Source organism: Heteronotia binoei, chromosome 14, assembly GCF_032191835.1.
Source record: "Heteronotia binoei isolate CCM8104 ecotype False Entrance Well chromosome 14, APGP_CSIRO_Hbin_v1, whole genome shotgun sequence".
Taxonomy (NCBI): Eukaryota; Metazoa; Chordata; class Lepidosauria; order Squamata; family Gekkonidae; genus Heteronotia; species Heteronotia binoei.
Window position 1 is genome coordinate 15,773,922 of NC_083236.1, and position 19,506 is coordinate 15,793,427.

The 19,506-nt window shown below is 41.6% G+C and overlaps 2 protein-coding genes across 11 annotated transcripts in view; both read left to right on the forward strand.

Moving 5' to 3' along the window:
* LOC132582157 (protocadherin beta-16-like) overlaps positions 1 to 19,506 on the forward strand; it is a 214,724-nt gene that overhangs the window by 65,058 nt on the left and 130,160 nt on the right. The window contains exon 1 of one of the 10 annotated variants that reach the window (XM_060253639.1): positions 532 to 3,113. The exons of 8 other annotated variants lie outside the window; for them this stretch is intronic. In XM_060253639.1, coding sequence (XP_060109622.1) covers positions 696 to 3,113 — 2,418 coding nt within the window. In that variant the 5' untranslated portion in view covers positions 532 to 695. Of the gene's footprint in view, positions 1 to 531; positions 3,114 to 10,818; positions 13,397 to 19,506 lie in introns of those variants that run through there. One more of the 10 variants, XM_060253635.1, reaches the window with a different exon arrangement.
* LOC132582776 (protocadherin beta-16-like) lies at positions 15,102 to 17,566 on the forward strand. Its single transcript, XM_060254493.1, has one exon. It carries the CDS (start codon positions 15,140 to 15,142, stop codon positions 17,564 to 17,566), a length of 2,427 nt encoding a protein of 808 aa, XP_060110476.1. The 5' UTR covers positions 15,102 to 15,139.

The window sequence follows — 19,506 nt, forward strand, 5'->3', positions numbered from 1 at the left end:
GCTTCATGTGAAGAAATGGTGAATCAAACCTGGTTCTCTAGATTCGAATCTGCTACTCTTGAACACTACACCACACCAACTCTCAAGATGAAGTTTCAGCTGCCCAACAAGCATGTTGGGGCAAAATTCTAAATCTGCAGTTGAAGACAGAGATGCAAAAACCATTTAAAGATTTTTCTAGTAAGCTCTATCTTGAAAGAGTTGTCTACCCTCGGGGAAAATACACTTTTTTTGTGGGAAAACATGACTATATGAGCCTATAGGTTCAAGGGCCCCTAGGAGCCAAGCTATTGAAGAGTAAGTTAGAAGAATATGCATTATGAATTATTTCAAACAACACAAGCTCTTCTTACAGAACATAGTTCCTGTTCGGTTATAAGAGGCAATTTAGAGATGTCATACTATTGTTCAAACACAAGGTGGTGCAATTGCACTGCACAAAATGCAGTTTCAGGGCTCTCTCACAAAGCTGTTGTCTTCGCATAGAGAAGAGATCTCAAAGAGAAAACAGCTTTCATTGCAGGCAGAGTCTGAAATTTCAGGAGGAAAAAGCCACTGCTCTCTGTAAGCAAAAGCAAGGACAGAAAAAAAGACAACATTTGCTTCAGGAATCACAAGACAGACAATCACTTCCAGCAGCTGCTTCACAAAGAACTATCTTGTGCATTAGATGTGTCTGGAAAGAGGCTGAGAGGATGGAAATGCATCCCAACAACAGGCAAGGTTGGTCCCTTTTCTTCTGTCTGTGTATGTGTGGTGCAATATGTGAGTCCTTCCGCTATTCAATGCCTGAGGAAAAGAAAAGTGGGTCTCTGGTGGCAAATGTGCTAAAGGATTTGAAAATAGATGTGAAGGAACTGTCTGCTCGCATGGCCAAGCTGGTTACTGAAGGCACCAGACAATATTTCCAGTTAAATCTTCATTCTGGGAATGTGATATTAGGTGATAGACTAGACAGAGAAGCACTGTGTGGTCACAAGGACTCTTGTGTCTTACTCTCTGAAATTGTGCTTGAAAACCCATTGCAAGTGCACAGAATTGAAGTTCAGATAGAGGATGTGAACGACAATTCCCCCCAGTTCTCCAAAAAGGAATACCTTTTTCAGATACCTGAACATACTTCAACAAATACCCGATTCGCTATGGAGGGTGCTGAAGATTCAGACAGAGGAGAAAATGCAGTTCAGAATTACACGCTTAGTCCAAATGACCATTTTCAACTGAATGTGCAAAGCCACAGTGATGGAACCAAATCTGTAGAATTAGTATTGATGAGACAATTAGACCGGGAAGAAGAAGCACGTCTTTCCCTGATTCTGTTGGCTGTTGATGGCGGGATCCCAAAGAGAACAGGCACAGCACAAATTATCATTGAAGTTTTGGATTCAAATGATAACGCTCCCCATTTCGATAAAAACATGTACAAAGTTAAACTCATGGAAAACAGCCCACTAGGCTCATTTGTAACAAAGGTGGAAGCAGCTGACCAGGATTTGGGTTCCAATGCAGAGATCACTTATTCTTTCAGCCAAGTGCCAGATAGTGTACAAAGAATATTCACGTTAAACAAACATACCGGGGAACTTGCAGTAGCAGAGAACATTGATTATGAAATAAATCAAAATTATGCAATCAGTATCAAAGCCACAGATGGAGGGGGCCTCTCTGCTTACTGCAAAGTCATGGTGGAGGTTGAAGACGGAAATGACAATGCCCCAGAGGTGACCCTCACGTCTCTCACCAGCCCATTGCCAGAAGATTCTCCCCCGGATACAGTGGTGGCCCTCTTCCGTGTCACAGATCGAGACTTTGGAGATAATGGCAGAACAGCCTGCATTATCGAACCAAACTTTCCCTTCAAGTTAATAGCTTCTGTGAGTAATTATTACCAGTTGGTGACTCAGCTATCCTTAGACAGAGAAAAAGTCTCGGAGTATAACATCACCATCTTAGCCACAGACTGGGGCTCTCCTAGGCTCACTTCAATGAGAATAATTAATATTCAGATCTCAGATGTCAATGATAACTCTCCAGTATTTGAAAACTCATTGTACGATTTGCAGGTACATGAAAATAATATTCCGGGTCTGATGATTGGCTTGATCCAAGCCAAGGACCTGGACAAGGAGCAGAATGCCAAAGTGACCTATTCTCTTTTGCCTGGGAAAGTCAGTGATCAACCTGTGTCTTCTTATGTCTCCATCAACTCTGAAACAGGGAATCTATATGCTATTCGATCTCTGGACTATGAGCAGATGAAAGATTTCCATGTGACTGTGAGGGCTGTGGACAGTGGTTCTCCTCCCCTGAGCTCCCAAGTTATTGTCCGAGTTGTTATCATGGATGAAAATGATAACACCCCATTCATCCTCTACCCTCTTCAGAATGGCTCTTCCCCATCCAGTGACCTGGTTCCCAGGGGGGCGGAGGCTGGCTACCTGGTCACCAAGGTGGTGGCAGTGGACAGAGATTCTGGTCAGAACTCTTGGCTTTCCTATGAGCTCCTGAAGGCCACAGAACCAGGTCTGTTCAGTGTGGGGGCCCAGAATGGAGAAGTGAAAACTATGAGGCCCATTAATAAACGAGACACCTTCAAACAGAAACTAATTATTGGAGTCAGAGATAATGGTCACCCTCTCCAGTCCACCTCTGCAACACTAAACATTCTATTAGTGGATGGCTTTTCTGACCCTTATATGAAAATGGTTGATATCCCAAAGGATGAAGTGGTAGAGCAGGAAGACCATACCCTGACTATGTATCTGGTCATATGCTTGGCTGTCATCTCCTTCATTTTCCTTCTTTCTGTGGTGGTGTTTGTTTCCATCAAGATTCACAAAAGGCGGAAGTTCATAGAGAGCTCTGCCCTGAATTTCCCAGTGGGACCGAATTTCCCAGAGAACCATGGAGATGCTGATGCTGGATCCCTTTCCCGGCCTTACAACTATGAGGTGTGCTTAGCTGGTGGGTCCCTGAACAGTGAGTTCAGGTTTCTGCGGCCTCTCTTCCCTGTGTTTTCTGTGGAGCCTGCTCAGACCCAGGGAGTTCAAAGGTTTTCAGCAATTTCCCAAGATCTTTCCAGTCATGAAGCAGACAGTGAGCTCAGGAGTCAGGTGAGATTGTAACTTCTATTCTATTGAATGGTCAAACATTTTGTGATGTGAATTTATAATATTTGAATTTGTAACTAAAAGTTCTTAGCCAGGGGTCATTTTGTAGAAAAATAGATGGTGAAGCTCATCCAGGGATTGTTATGCAACTGCACATAGTATTCAATGGACAAGGTAGGTGGGAAGGAGGAGGGGGTTCAGGAGCTGCGTTCCTGTGAGCTCCTGCCGAATTCAAGGCAAGCTCTTAGCTGCTATCTAGTTGGTTTTTCAGTAGGAATTAAGCACATTCACTATTGAAAACATTTTCAATGCGAGGATTAAAAACTTTTTGCTGGAAGAAAGATCAATATTATTGACATATTTTCATGTATCGCAGTTTTACAAGATAATAGGTAACGGAACATAAAGTTAAGCTTACCCTCCTATCTATATTTGGCTCTGAGCTGTGTTTATTTTCTCATCAAAATAAAAAGTGGTGGGATTGAAGAACGTTTTTGCGGAACACAGAGGGTCCATTCATGCTACACTAAATAATGTGTTTCACAACTGAATTTTTGCTACTCTTACACAGTAAGAAATCCAGCCGCAAAACACATTGTTTAGTGTAGTGTGAACACACCCAGAGCATTGCTTTGAAACTACCATCACAAGAAATTGATTGAATCAAAAAGAATGGAGGGGTGGTTGAAGAGTGGAACTGATTTATTCCTATAGAATCTAATTTATTCCCCTTTAGCAAAAGTGGCCTGGCCTTTCAAATGATGTCTCAAGTTTTCAATTTTGAGTAGAGATAATTGAATTTGGTGTAGTGGTTAAGAGTGGCAGGCTCTAATCCGAAGAACAGGGTTTGATTCCCTGCTCCTTCACATGCAGCTGCTGAGTAACCTTGGGTCAGCCACAGTCCTTAAAAGAGCTGTTCTCTCAGAGCTCTCTCAGCCCCACCTATCTCACAGGGTGTCTGTTGAGGAGAGAGAAAGGGAAAGAGACTGTAAACCACTCTGAGAATCCAAGTAAAGGGCAGGGTATAAATCCAGTCTCTTCTTCTTCATTGATTATATCTTTAGCAAAGACATATTTTTTTCTTTTACTTGGTTTAGCATGATGTCCATCTCAATTTTATATTTGGTGCCTGAAGATAGGAAAAGTGAGTCGCTGGTGAATGTGCTGAAGATTGCTAAATGGGATGAGAATTCTGCTTGCAGAGCCCAGCTTGTTTCAACAAGTTCGGTGAAACATTTCTAGCTTGCTAACTGCTTTAAGAATGCTTTTGTAATGGAGAAAATTTATAGTTTCAAAGTAATGTTTTGGACAATAATGATAATTTCCTTTACCCTGCATTATCAACATATGAAGTGAGATTAAGGGAAAACAGCCATCAGGCATCCTGATCTCTGAAAATACAAGCTAGAGATTGGTATTTAGTGGCAATCAGCTATTAGTTTCATAGTGTGCTTGAGAAAATAAAAGGACAATCTTAAACACAATCTTAAATGAGTTTTGGGTGGCAATTGAGCCCTACACAGTTATAACTTTGGGTAACATCTGTTGAGTTCCCTGGAGTACCTTCAATCCAGGTTCTTCCAGGTCACACGTGTGTTCCTTCTAGTGAAGGGAGGGCTATGTTCTCTTTCTTCACTTCCTTAATGTTTTCAATTTATGGGAAGCAGTGGCCTGACATCAGTATGTGTGTATATATATATGCACTGGTTGGCTACTTTTTAAACTTTAAACTTTAATTTAAGTTTTCTAACATCAGGCATGACAAAGGGTTCCGGATGGGTAACCATGTTTGTTTGTAGAAGTAGAAAATAGCAAGAGTCCAGTAGCACATTAAGGACTAACAAAATTTGTGGCAGGGTAGGAGATTTCATGAGCCACTGCTCACTTCTTCAGACATAAGAGACGGAAGAAATCACTGTATGGAGACAATTTGATTATGAGCAATAAACCAGCCATTATATATACGTGAAAGTAACAGATCTTTCAAGATCCTGGTTGAGATTAATGAATGAGAAATGTCAACCATATACTAACTTTTTACTTGAACATTTCCGCCTATCAACTGTTTTGTACTTTTTGCTGTCACAGACTAATCTAGATTCTGATCAGTCTTTCAATCCGGTTTTGACAGAAGCAGCCTTGCTTGATTTAGTGTATAATCAGTGCCAGGAATTTTCCTGTTGGTTTTTTGTTTTTTTAGTGACTTTTGGGGTAGTTGATTTCCTTTTCTATCCTCTTGCTGACACTATGTTTGCAGATTCTATATTGCATGATTCTGGTCTTTTTTAGAGGGAGTATCTTAATTACTGATTTTTCTCTAATTTAGAAATCCATTTTTTTTTAAAAAAGGATTAGATTATCTTCTAGTAAAGGCTTCAATAAATCTGAGGTCTAAATATCTACCCTTAGATTTCCATCTAGATCCAATTTCCTATTTTATTTCCTAATTCAGCTTGTATTTTAATTCTTAAGAGCTCGACAGTTTTATCCAAATGGATATCCAACCTTCAAACTATATTCCCAAGGATCTCGTATCATGAAGACTACATCATCTATTTAAAAGATTGCAGCCATCTTTTCCTGAATGCCAATACCTTGTATATTTTGTCCAGATCTGGTCAGTATTGCCAAACATAGTGTACATATATTAAACATGCTGTGTCTGGATATTAGAGATTTATACCAATTCTGCCTTTGCAGTAAGTACTCTCTAAATGAAATCTATCTAATTTCTAAATCACTGGCCAAATTCAACTTTTCGTAAAACCTCTCTTAAGAAATTCTACTCAATCCTATCAAATGCCTTCTCAGCATCTCTAAAATAGAATTTCTCAGCACAACTCTCCTGATGGAAAAAAGAAAATAACTAATTTGTTCTGAAACCAATTCCAAATTTATCAATTGCATATGTTGAGATGTATTATATATTCTTGTTATGGGTAACCCTGACTGTCATCACCACAACAAAAACTGAACCCTGACCAAATCTTTCCCCAATTTCTCATAATTTCATTATTGTTTTATAAAGCACCATTGAATTGAAAACTAGAGCCAGTATAGAAAGCAACTGGTAAAGGAACAGATTCATCAATCACCATTGACTGGTGTAAAGGTAAGTTTGTATATAAACAAGAGTGGCAAAGACTTCATACATATTTATTTTATATCATTCAGTCAAACTTTCTGATGCAAAATGGTAAGTTTGTGATAGATCCAGCCAACTTACGTTTTTGGTGGTCAAAGGTGATCCCTTCATTCTCTTTTCACAAGCAGAAAAACTGGATGGACATAATATTCAGAAGCCCATTACATGTTTTATATTTGTTCCAGGGTACCAGAGTCTAGAGCAGTTCCAGTCCAGGTTTTACTTTTGGCTCTAGGTAAGCTAGGCTAGATAACTGCTCTGAAGGAATTTGGTAGTCGTTGTGTTCCTTTCTTTATTCCATTAGTTTACTAAAATGTATTTCTGAATGACTGCAGTATCCTACAGGATCTAGCCATTTGTACTTCCACTGAGATTTGCTGAGAGATGCAACAATAAAATAACTGCTGAAAATACTAGAGGCACAATGAAATGTCTAGGTGCCATGATGAACTGTGGCTGGGTTTGTCAAGCTCTTATTTGGCTACTGGGACGTTCATTTTTTTGAGATATCCAAGCACTTGGGGACAGTTCTTGGGGAAAAGTTGGGAAAGAGATAGAGGCATAGATGGCACTGGGAAATAGGTATGGATGAAGGCAGGCAGGGTGGAATTTTTTTCTTAGAAGTGGTGACAAAGATTCTGCCATAGGTTTTTATTTGGAAAAGGTTGAGAGTTATATGATGTGAGTTAGTTTGGAAGTGTGCAAGATTCCTAAAGTGTGTGTGTGTGCTGTTATGGGAAGCAGATATTGAGTTGCAAAGATGTATACATAGAGCGAAAAGGGTAAGAGATGAGTGATGCTAACAAGCATGGTTTGAAGACAAGGGATGCAGTAAAATTTGTATTTATGTATGTTTTCTCTTTGGGTGGGAAAAACAGAAAATTCAGGACCTGGATAAGTTTATATATACAATAGTGTTGGCGTTTATTCTCACAAAAACACTCTTCTGCCTCTGTTTTTAAAACGACAGTAGCTCAACCATTTGTCAAATATGGAATTCCCAAGCCTCATAATCTGAAGGAATTTCTATATGGAATTTCAATTGCAGGACAAATCACCTGAGTTTTTTTTTATATGGAACTGATTTTGAGGTTTTAATAGAAAATACAAGCTAATTGCAGAGATGTTCTTGTGGCTCTGTGATTTTAAAAAGTCATCAGTTTAAGGAAGAACAGTAAAACATTAGGGGGACTGGAGGGAAGTTCAACAAATGAGCAGAAAGGAGCAATAAAACTGGGCCCTTAACAGACTTTCATGTCAGGGCTTGTTGCCAGTTTTCCGAGGCAGTGGTAGGGATGATGGTTTCCAGAATACAGCAACATCGTGTGCTTGCCTTGTAAGTCAAATGTACACATGATTCCTCCCGTTCCTCAATCTCTACCAATGCTTTTTTGTAAACAAGGATAGCTATGTATCAAGTTTTGGTTAACAATGCAATCCTAAAAGAAGTTACACCTTTCTAAATTCATTTACTTCCATGGACTTAGAAGTATAACTCTGTTTAGGATTGCACTGTAAGCCAGTTGCCCTCCCACTGAGCCACCATTAATGCATCTTGCTGGGATATTCCCTGCAGGTATCCATGGTCTATGACTGCAGGACTTTCGGCAGCCTGGAATGGCCAGCCACTCCCTGAAGCCCTCTGCTGCAGCTGTTTTGCACCATTTGTACATCCACTGGCTCTCTAAGAATGCATGTGACTGGCTGCGGCAACAAGGGTGGTCAGGAGGAGATATCTTTTGGCAGAGCACCTGCGTGGCAGAGGCAAAAGGCCACCTGCAATGAAGTGGATGAGAAAGAGCCAGGTGACGCCTTTTGTCCAAGGGTTTCCAATATCTGAAGCAGCCCTGGTTTTCTTGACAGTGGAAATAAGGCAGGGCTAGAAACAGATAAGATTTTAGGGCTTCTCTAGTTGGGCAAGATAATTTCGACCTCTACCCCCCTGCCCAATATGAGACATCGTCAGAAATAATACAAAGAGATCTAATGCAAAGCTGTGTTACCCTCTATTTTCTCCTTAAATGCTATTCACACTGTCTGATGCTCTCCTCAGATGCTATTCACACATACACTGTCTGCCAAAAAATCTACCATTGGAAATCCATGTGTACCTCCCAAGCTCCATCAATCCCAACCTGCCTTTTCATTTCTCCAGAGCAGTTCATTAACTTCAGTAGCGTTCTAGAATGAAGCCGCATGAGGGAAAGGTAAAAGTTCATTTGCCATGAAAGGTAAAAGGTGTGCCATACTCACTTACACAGAGGGAGGCCCAGGACATGCTAACAACACAAGAGTGATTGAGATTGCTTTAAATGGAACCACGGCATTTGCATTCAGTTGGAGGATACTTTCAATACTTGAGCCCAATTTTATTTACTTTATTTGGATCATGTTGTTGTTTTTGTTCTACAATAATCTTGTTTATTACTATTATTTCATCAGTTTGGACTTGGTTTTCATTTCCATTGGTTTAAATGAGACAGTGGTATGGTGCAGTGATTAGTGTTGACCTATGATCTGGAAGACCCAGGTTGGAATCCCCATTCTGCTGGGGAAGTTTTCTGGGTGACCTTAGGACAGTCTAAGAGCCCCGTGGCACAGAGTGGTAAAGCTGCAGTACTGCAGTTGGAGCCCTCTGCTCACGACCTGAGTTCGATCCCAGCGGAAGCTAGTTTCAGGTAGCCGGCTCAGGTTGACTCAACCTTCCATCCTTCCAAGGTCGGTAAAATAAGTATTCAGCTTGCTGCGGGGAAAGCATAGATGACTGGGGAAGGCAACGGCAAACCCCCTGTAAAAAGTCTGCCGTGAAAACGTGAAAATAATGTCACCCCGGAGTCGAAAATGACTGGTGCTTGCACAGGAGACTACCTTTACCTTTTTAGGACAGTCATATTCCCAGACTAACCTATCTCACAGGTTTGTTGTGAGGATAAAATAGAGGGAAAGAGAGGAGAACGACATGAGCAACTTTGGGGCCCTATTGAGGAGAAAAGTAAAGATGAAGTAAGTAAACAGATATCTTTAACATTTTTTCTCTAACCAGTCTTTCCAAATTTGGTTGAAATTCTGTTTTCCAGTGGATCCTCCTTCACAAATTTCAGAAAAAGAAATGAAAGTATTCCTATTTTGTAGACAGTTAAATTGCTGTCTTGCGTGACAGGCATATGATAGTTTCCCCTGAATTCTGAAGGGTTGTGTGTTTGTGAGGTGGTGGGGAGCTTCTTTTTCTAGAAAAATGGAGTATACATTTGTGGGGAACTAACCTCTGTCCTTCTTGCACATTGCCATAGTGTACTTTGGAATTTTTCCTTCTCAGCCAGGCCCTTAATACCAAAGTGACCAGACTTGAGGAGGATGCTTCAAGTGCTGGAGTAAGGTACAAGAGGAGACACGGCTTAGCTCCCTTCACCTGTCTCCTTAGTTATTGCTTAAAAATAGAATGCCCATTTCTGTACACAAAAACCTATTCCTAGTTTGCTTCAGATGGCCTTATGCTAAATCAGACCATCAGTCTATCAAGTTCAGTATTGTTTCTCCAGACAGGTAGCAGTTCTCCAGTGCCTCCTGGTTCTTACGCATCACCTACTGCCTGGTCTTTTTAATTGGAGATCCTGGGAGCTTCTGCATGCAAAGCAGAGGCTCTTCCGCTGAGCCATAGTCCCTCCCCTAATTGTACTTCTGTAGCTTAAATGAAACCATCTCAAAGCCATTCAGACGGTGCAGTGATGGAGGTAAAGTGGAAATGCGGTGCACATCTTTGAGACGTTGCTCTTCAGCGGAAGTATCCATTAACTCTTGATGTTGAAAAACACCCCTGTTAGTTACATTTCCTGTTGATAAAGCCTATTTTCTGACTGACCCTCCTGTTTCCTCTTCCTTTGCATTTTACGTCCCTGAAAAGTAGACAACCGTTTCTGAAGAATGTCAGAAATTATTGCAGGTTGTTAATTTTCAGTTATCCGATTTAGTCTGTTAAAGATATTAAGCTGTACAGGGGTACAAATCAAATTTAGATTAATGGATTTGTAAATATCAAAACTGTAGATGAATGAGATGAAAACATAGCAAAAAAACCTGAATGGAGAAAATAAAAGAAAGATTACGCATTCCAGTCCTAATTGTCCCCAGCACTGTTCCCTCTGAACTACCATCTTACAAAGAGAACATAGCCATTTCCAGTCCTATTCCACGTCTGAAGTTTCTTTTCCTAGTATAAATAATTTACTTAGATTTTTAGGATTAAGACACTGTGTATGTATGTGTGTACATCTATATCTGTATACCTCTACATCCGCAATAGACTACGATGTGGCATCTGGACATTTTATATGTAAAATTCTATTTTAACTTCTAAGACATGGATTGTAAGCATTATGCAATAAAACCATTGCAACTTCTTATTCCAGATGAATGTTTTGTGCTATCAGTGAGAATTGGAAAATATGCGGCTGCTGTATTTTTCTTCAAGCACTAGATGGTGCTGTTGGCCAACAAAGCAAATATTGTTGAAGACTAAATGCTCCTTATAAAGCTGCGGCCACTAGACAAAACAGCAGCAAGGAAACAGGCAGCACTGCATTGCAAGATAACAGTCAGAAATGTTAGGAGGAAAAGGCTTTTGAATCAATCACCAATAATAAGAAGACCAAGGAAAGAAAGAGAACCAGGTGTTTTTCAAAGAACCCTTTTGCGTTTCACTACTGCCTTGGGAAAACCTGCAAGAATGAAGAAGAGCCACCATAACAGGCAAGTCTGGTCTTTTTCTCTGTATTTCTGCCTTGGTGTTGTGGTGTGTGAGACTTTCCACTATTCAGTGCCCGAGGAAAAGAAAAGTGGGTCCCTGGTGGCAAATGTGCTAAAAGATTTAAAAGTGGATGTAAAGGAACTCTCTGATCACAGGGCTCGGCTAGTTTCTGAAAGCCACAAACAATATTTCCAGCTGGATCCGCACTCTGGGAATTTGATATTACAGGACAGAATAGATCGAGAAGCTCTGTGTAGTCAGAATGATCCTTGTGTCTTGGTTTCAGAGATTGTGCTGGAAAACCCATTGCAAGTGCACAGAATTGAAGTCCAAATAGAGGATGTGAATGATAATTTCCCCCAATTCTCTAAAAATGAATTCCTTCTTGAAATACCTGAACAAACTCCCCTGAATACCCAGTTCCCATTGGAGAGTGCTAAAGATACAGACAGAGGAGAAAATGCTGTTCAGAACTATACACTTAGTCCTAATGATCATTTTAGGTTGGATGTTCAGAGTCACAGCGATGGCCACAAAAGTGCAGAATTAGTACTGGAGAAGCAATTAGACCGTGAAGAGAATGCACGGCTTTTTTTGATTCTGTCAGCTATTGACGGAGGGACCCCAAAGAGAACAGGCACAGTAAAAATTGTAATTGATGTTCTGGACACCAATGATAATGTCCCTCAGTTTCATCAATCTCTGTACAAAGTGAAGCTAATGGAAAACAGCCAACCAGGTACGCTTGTAACTAAAGTTGAAGCAGCAGACAGGGACGTGGGTTCTAATGCAGACATCACTTATTCCTTCGGCCAGGTGCCAGAAAACGTGCTCCGATCCTTCAAGTTAAACAAACAGACTGGGGAACTTACTGTTGCAGGAACCATTGATTATGAAGAGGAGAGAAGTTACGAGATAAAAATCAAAGCCATTGATGGAGGGGGGCTCTCTGCTTACTGCAAAGTCATAGTGGAGGTTGAGGACAGGAATGACAATGCCCCAGAGGTGACTGTAACATCCATCACTAGTCCCTTGCGAGAAGATTCTCCCCCAGATATAGTGGTGGCCCTTTTCCGTGTCACAGACCGAGACTTTGGAGATAATGGCAGAACTGCCTGCACCACTGCTGCGAACCTGCCCTTTGTTTTGAAAGTGTCTGTCAATAACTATTACCAGCTGGTGACCCAGCAGCCCCTGGACCGAGAAAGTGTCTCAGAGTATAACATCACCATCACAGCTACAGACCGGGGCTCTCCAAGGCTCACTTCAACAAGGATAATTAATGTCCAGGTCTCAGATGTCAACGACAACACTCCAGTATTTGAGAAGTCAATATATGAAATGCAAATACAAGAAAATAATATCCCAGGCCTCTTAATAGGATTGGTACATGCTGATGATCTGGATACAGAGCGGAATGCCAAAGTGACCTATTCTCTTTTGCCTGGGAAGGTCCGTGATCATCCTGTGTCCTCTTATGTCTCCATCAATTCTGAAACTGGGAATCTCTATGCCATCCGATCTCTGGACTATGAACAGGTGAAAGATTTCCAAGTGACCGTGAGGGCTGTGGACAGCGGTTCTCCTCCCCTGAGCTCTGAAGTCAAGGTTCATGTTATTATCATGGATGAAAATGATAACACCCCGTTCATCCTCTACCCTCTTCAGAATGGAACTTCTCCATCCAGTGACCTGGTTCCCAGGGGGGCGGAAGCTGGCTACCTGGTCACCAAGGTGGTGGCAGTGGACAGAGATTCCGGTCAGAACTCTTGGCTTTCTTATGAGCTCCTGAAGGCCACAGAACCGGGTCTGTTCAGTGTGGGGGCCCAGAATGGAGAAGTGAAAACCATCAGGCCAATTAACAAACGAGACACCTTCAAACAGAAACTCATAATTGGAGTCAGAGATAATGGAAGCCCTCCCCAGTCTACCTCTGCAACACTAAGCATTCTGCTAGTGGATGGCTTTTCTGACCCTTACATGAAAATGGTTGATATCCCAAAGGAGGACGTGGTAGAGCAGGAAGACCGTACCCTGTCTATGTATCTGGTCATATGTTTGGCTGTCATCTCCTTCATTTTCCTGCTTTCTGTGGTGGTGTTTGTTGCCATCAAGATTCATAAAAGGAGGAAGTTCATAGAGACCTCTGCCTTGAATTTCCCAGTGGGACCAAATTTCCCGGAGAACTATGGAGATGCTGATGCTGGATCCCTTTCCCGGGCTTACAACTATGAGGTGTGCTTAGCTGGTGGGTCTCTGAACAGCGAGTTCAGGTTTCTGCGGCCTCTCTTCCCTGTGTTTTCTGTGGAGCCTGCTCAATCTCAGGGGGTTCAAGGGATTTCTCCTGGTTCCCAAGAAGTGTCCAGTCATGCAGCCGAAGATCAGCTTATGAGCCAGGTGAGGATAATTAAGTTAATATAAAATTATTATTGAATGAATCGTGTTAGCCTGAAATCAGATAAATATTTGATTTTTGAACTTTACTGAATCACTAGAAATGACAGATGTACTTTTCCTTGCACCCAATTAATCTTTTTGCAGTCTGTCTGCTCTTGTTTGAATATGCAAAAAACCCCACATGCTTCATATTAAAGTGGAACCATGCATGAAACAATATACCTGAGGCATTAGTGTAAATCCAAGCATAATATTGAATGGGTTACTATTTAATTCCATGATTCTCAAACATGGGTTACCATGATTAAATGGGTCAGTTTCATCCATAGTGTCAGAAAATTGCAGTGTCAGAAAGAAGAAGTTAGCAAACGTGAAGCTGCCTTAAACTGAATCAGACCCTTGATCTAACAATCAGTCTTGTTTACTCAAACTGACATTGGCTCTCCAGGGTCAAAGGCAAAGACCCTTCCTACCTTTTTCTTTTAACTGTAAGTGTTGGGATTGAACTCAGGTCCTTCTGCATGTCAAGCAGATGCACTGAGCCATTTCCCTTCCCTATAGAAGAGAAAATGCTATAGAGAGACAATTTCTTTCCTTATAAGGACATACAGAGAGCCCTGCTGGATCAGACAAGAGGTCTATCTAGTCCAGCTTCCTGTGTCACACAGTGGCTAACCAGTTCCTCTGGACAGCCAACGACAGGGCATGGAGGTCGAGGCTCTCCCTTGATGTTTCCGCCCTGAGCCTGCTTCGGCGGTGAGGGCGGGATATAAATAAAAATTTGATTGATTGATTGATTCCTCCTGGCACTGGGATCCAGAGGTTTACTGCCCCTGAATGCTAAGATCCTATTTAATCACTATTTAAGATCCTATTTAATAGCCACTGTTAGACCTATTTTCCATAAATCTATCTAATCCCTTTTAAAGCTGTCTATTCCTGTGAACCTCTCTTCCCATTCATTGATGACACATTCTGCCTTGTTCTTTATTTTCCTGCAGAACTTTGTTTCTTCACACAAGGCAGTAAAAGCCACTGCACACATTACATTTTTAGGTGTTCTTGTAATAATTTTATGAGTGTTGCGAAAAATAAAAATTGAGTTTGGCATGTGCACATTTATAAATGTGAACGTTGGATGACAAGCTCTTTGGAAAGCATGACAGGCTGTAGCTCCTGCTGAGCAAATAGTCAGTGTCAAATTTGGGGTTGCAACTGCAAAGTGTGCAAATGGTTCATGAGATCTTTACGCAGCTTGTTGCTCAATATTGCTATATATCAATAAACATATATATTCATTGTTAAGTGATATGAGATTCTTGCATTTTGTGTGTGTGGGTTAGTTTATTTGGGTTAATTTGGAAGTGGATTCTGAAAGCTCAGTTATATTTAAATGTGAATCTGCCACCCCAAAAAATTGAGAACCACTGGTTTATTAGACAACATACAATCCTTTTGGTTTTTTCTGCTTGGACCACAAGATGGCAGTATTGGCAAACAAATGAGTTGTAACTAGCATTTCAGAAAGAATCATATATTCTAGCAGCCCTAAGAAAAACCTATGAACAGATAGACAGACACTGAAGCCAGAGGGGAGATGAAATGGAAGACTGAAGGAGGGAAAGCAATGAACACAGCATATCAAGATTAATTTTTTCTAATAGTGTCAATTGTCTCTGGAGAGTACCTAGCTGCATCATGTTTTGAAACTCATCAATATTTGACCTCGGAGAATCTGGCAGCATGGATGATACTTTCAGGATCAAGAAAGGTCTGTACCTTTTGTTCTTACTCTTTCTGTCTGGAGTGGTGTGTGTTTCAATTCACTATTCTTTGCCTGAAGAGAAGAAAAGTGGGTCTCTGGTGGCTAATGTGCTGAAGGATTTGAAACTGGGACCAGGGGAGCTGTCTGCTCGCAGAGCCCAGCTGGTTTCCAAAAGCAATAAGCAACATTTCCAGCTGGATACCCATTCTGGGAATCTCTTTGTAAATGAAAAAATAGACAGAGAAGCTTTGTGTGGCAAGATGGAGCCTTGCTTACTGTTGTCTGAAATTGTGCTTCAAAATCCTTTAAAAATCTACAAAGTGGAGATAGAGATAAAAGATGTGAATGACAATTCTCCTGAATTCTCCAAAACTGAATTTAATCTAGAAATCCCTGAGAATGTTCCCACAAACACTCGATTCCCCCTGGAATCTGCCAAAGATGCAGATTTGGGTGAAAACAGTATCCAGAACTATACTCTCAGTTCCAGTGGGCATTTCAGGCTGGATGTACAAAGTGATGAGGTTGGGAGCAAGTATGTGGACCTTGTTCTGGAGACGTCGCTAGACAGGGAGAAGGAGGCTCAGTTTTTGCTGATTGTCACAGCTGTTGACGGAGGGGTGCCACAGAGAACAGGGAAAGTTCAAATAAAGATTAAGGTTCTGGACAATAATGACAACTTCCCTCAGTTTACACAATCTGAATATAAAGTGAAGCTTAAGGAAAACTGCCTTCGTGGTACCCTGGTGTCTAAAGTGAAAGCCAAAGATTTGGATTTTGGTTCAAATGCACAGATCTCTTATTCATTCTATCGGGTGTCTGAGAAAATAATCCACTTGTTCCACTTGAATGAAAACACTGGAGAAATCACAGTTTTGGGTCCAATTGACTATGAAGAAGAAGCCAGCTATAATATGAACATCAAAGCAACAGATGGAGGGGGACTTTCAGGCCACTGCAAGGTCTTGGTGGAGATTGAGGATGAGAACGACAATGCACCTGAGATATCAGTCATAAGTGTCACCAGCCCATTAGCAGAAGACTCTCCCCTAGATACGCTGGTCGTGCTCTTCAGTGTCACAGACCGAGACTCTGGAGACAATGGAAGAACATCCTGCTCTGTGGAGATGAACTTGCCCTTTCTGTTAAAAAACACTGTGAATAACTATTATCAACTGGTGACCCAGAGCCCACTGGATAGAGAGAAGGTCTCTGAGTACAACATCACCATCTCAACTGCTGATCGGGGCTTTCCCAAACTCATTTCCACTAGAATAATTAGTGTTGAGATCTCTGATGTCAATGACAACTCTCCAGTGTTTGAGAAGTCCAAGTATGAAATGCAGGTGTGGGAAAACAATATTCCAGGCCTGTTGATGGGTTCGGTTCATGCTGTCGATTTAGATGTGGAGCAGAATGCCAAGGTGACCTATTCTGTTGTGCCTGGAAATGCCAGTGGTGATCCTGTGGCCTCTTATGTTTCCATCAACTCAGAGACTGGGAATATGTATCTTCTGAGATCTCTGGATTATGAGCAGATCAAGGAATTCCAAGTGACAGTGAGGGCTTCAGATGGGGGTTCTCCTCCACTGAGCTCAGAAGTTGTTGTTCGAGTTGTTATCCTGGATGAAAATGACAATGCTCCCTTCTTCCTCTACCCGCTTCAGAACAGCACCTCCCCCTGCAATGAGCTGGTTCCCAAGTCAGTGGAGGCCGGTTACCTGGTTGCCAAGGTGGTGGCTGTGGATGGGGATTCAGGTCAGAACTCCTGGCTGTCCTATGAATTGCTGAAGGCCACAGATCCTGGCCTTTTCAACATAGGAGCCCAGAATGGGGAAGTGAAGACCAGGAGACCACTGACAGAGCGAGATACAAACAAGCAGAGACTGATTATCCTGGTGAGAGACAACGGCCACCCTCCCCAGAGCAGCACAGCAACCCTGAATATACTTCCTGTGGATGGCTTTTCAGATCCTTATCTGAATATTGCAAGTGTCAGTCAGGAGGCCAGTGAAGAAGATGGCTCCTTGACTATGTACCTGGTGATTTGCCTGGCTGCGGTGTCCTTTGTGTTCCTGATCTGCATCATTGTGTTTGTTGTCATCAAAATATACAAGAAGGAGTCCAGTTTTATCACTGCCCTTCCTCAGTTCCCTCCTGCCTTACCTGAGATCCCAGAAACTGGTGTTGATTCTCAGAGTGGATCCCTTTCCCGGACTTACCAATATGATGTTTGCCTAACTGGCGGATCTCTAAGCAGCGATTTCAGATTCCTTAGGCCTCTCATTCCTGTTTTTTCTATGGGGGACCCAACTGTTTCTGAGAATCACAGGATTTCTTCTATCTCTCAAGAGACACCTGATCAGGTGGAAAGTCAAAAACAAAGAGAACAGGTAAATAAGTAGGTGTTTATTCCTTATATGATAAAGACGTTTCAGAATGGCTAAATATAGTTTTTGTTGAATTGTTTACATTTAATTATGTCCTCTTTTAAAAAATATATGTTACATGTATGATGGCTAGATAGCTGCTTCTGCTTCCCTGTGTTCCAGTATCCAGTCCCCTCCTGCATCTCCTTTCCCATGATCTAATTTCCCAGTCCCTTTCTCTCAGACTTCGTTGCTCAATGTCAGCATGTAAATCTTCTGCTCCTGAATAGCGTGTGTTTTCCCTAAGCCTGCCACAATGCTGTACATCGTTCATCCTTTTCCAGCCTAATGTATATCCAGTGTCTCTAGTTCCGGAACTCCCATCTTCAACCCCAGCCTTCAAGCCTTTTTGGCCTAGTCTGGGATTTTCTTTGTGCTTTGCCCCCGATTCACCTTTTCCCCACTAAAGGTGGCTTTGTATGGTAATTGTAGTTACTGCATGCCCCCAAGAAATCTTTTTTAAAGATTTATTTTCATTAATAGTCCTCCTTTCTCACTCGATTCACAGCAGACTACAAGTATGATATTAGTAGTAAGAGCATGGAATTGAGCTCAGTAAGTGATTTGTTATTTGTAAAGTGCAAACAAAATATGTGTATCTTCAACGCATATACTTGAGAACCCTGATGTAACATATGAGTTGTTTTAAAATGCAGGACTATTAGCCACACTTTTTTGCTGCAGGAATATTTGCTGCATGGTATTTATTATAAGCAGTTGGATCTCAGTCTTCTATTGTACTATAGATGTGCAGGCTGAGTTACAGGATGGGATTTCAAACCAATATAAATACAGAACGAAGTGTGAAATGTCATCTTCTAAAGAGATGTCACCAATTCAAAATAAGAGCAATCACCGTTGCCATTCAAGCAGTGTCCGGATCAATTACCTACAGCAGCCCTTGTTGTGCAGGTTGCAGTCTACCTTCAAGACCTAGACCCTCTCAAAGAAGACCATTGTGACACCCCTTCTTCATTCACAGATGGTCTGCCACCCTTTATTTCTCTCTCTCAGGTTCAGGGTGTTACACAGTTGTGTACTCTAAGTGTTCTTGGCCAATAGAAACACTCAGCAAACTCTGATGGAGGAGGAAGAAAAAAAGTTTATTGCAATAAATGAAGAACAGAGCTAAGCCAAAGCCTGCATACTAAGCTGCTCAACCCCCTTTCAGGATGGGCAGTACTTTATATAGCCTTGATGACACGTTGGCACCTGTTAGCATATACACATACTAATTGGCTGTAACATCCAGCATAATTTCATTGCAAGAGCCAACTACACACTAGTGGTACATTTTGCCAGGTTGCCATCAGTCCATTGGTCAGGATTTATGTCATGGAAAGAAATTCTACTTTGCATGTGTCTTGACCAGATAAACTAAGTTTGGGCTCAAAGAACCCCCTTCTATTGTTACTTCTATTGTTCCTTAGAAATTCAGAAGAGATTCAGTAAAGCATAGTGCAAGTTATGTTTCTATTATAGATAAGACTAGAATGTTTGTAAAACATCTAGCTTTGTGTTAACCCTCATTTAAACATGCTTGTTACAAGTAGGTCAGGCTGCCAGACATCACTACTCTTCTTGTCTCCTTTAAAATTTCTAGAGACGCATGACTATTTCACCTCTCAAGGCCTCTCTCTCACTCATAGAGACATCAGCAGACAAGGTAGAAGAGTTGGTTATTATACCCTGCTTTTCTCTACACAATAGGGTTGTCAAGTTCCACTCAGGAAATAACTGGGGACTTTGGGGATTGAACCTGGAGACATTCCCATTCTCCGGTGGCAGGGAGGACTCTGCAAAACTGGGGGATCCCCTGCCCAGACCTAGGGACTGGCAAGCCTACTACCTGAAGGAATCCCAAAGCAGCTCACAATACATTCCCTTCCCCTCCCCACAACAGGCACTTTCCTTGT

What these genes read in the sequence shown, in the direction of transcription:
- LOC132582776 (XM_060254493.1), top strand. Translation starts at nt 15,140, where the DNA reads ATGGATGATACTTTCAGGATCAAGAAAGGTCTGTACCTTTTGTTCTTA.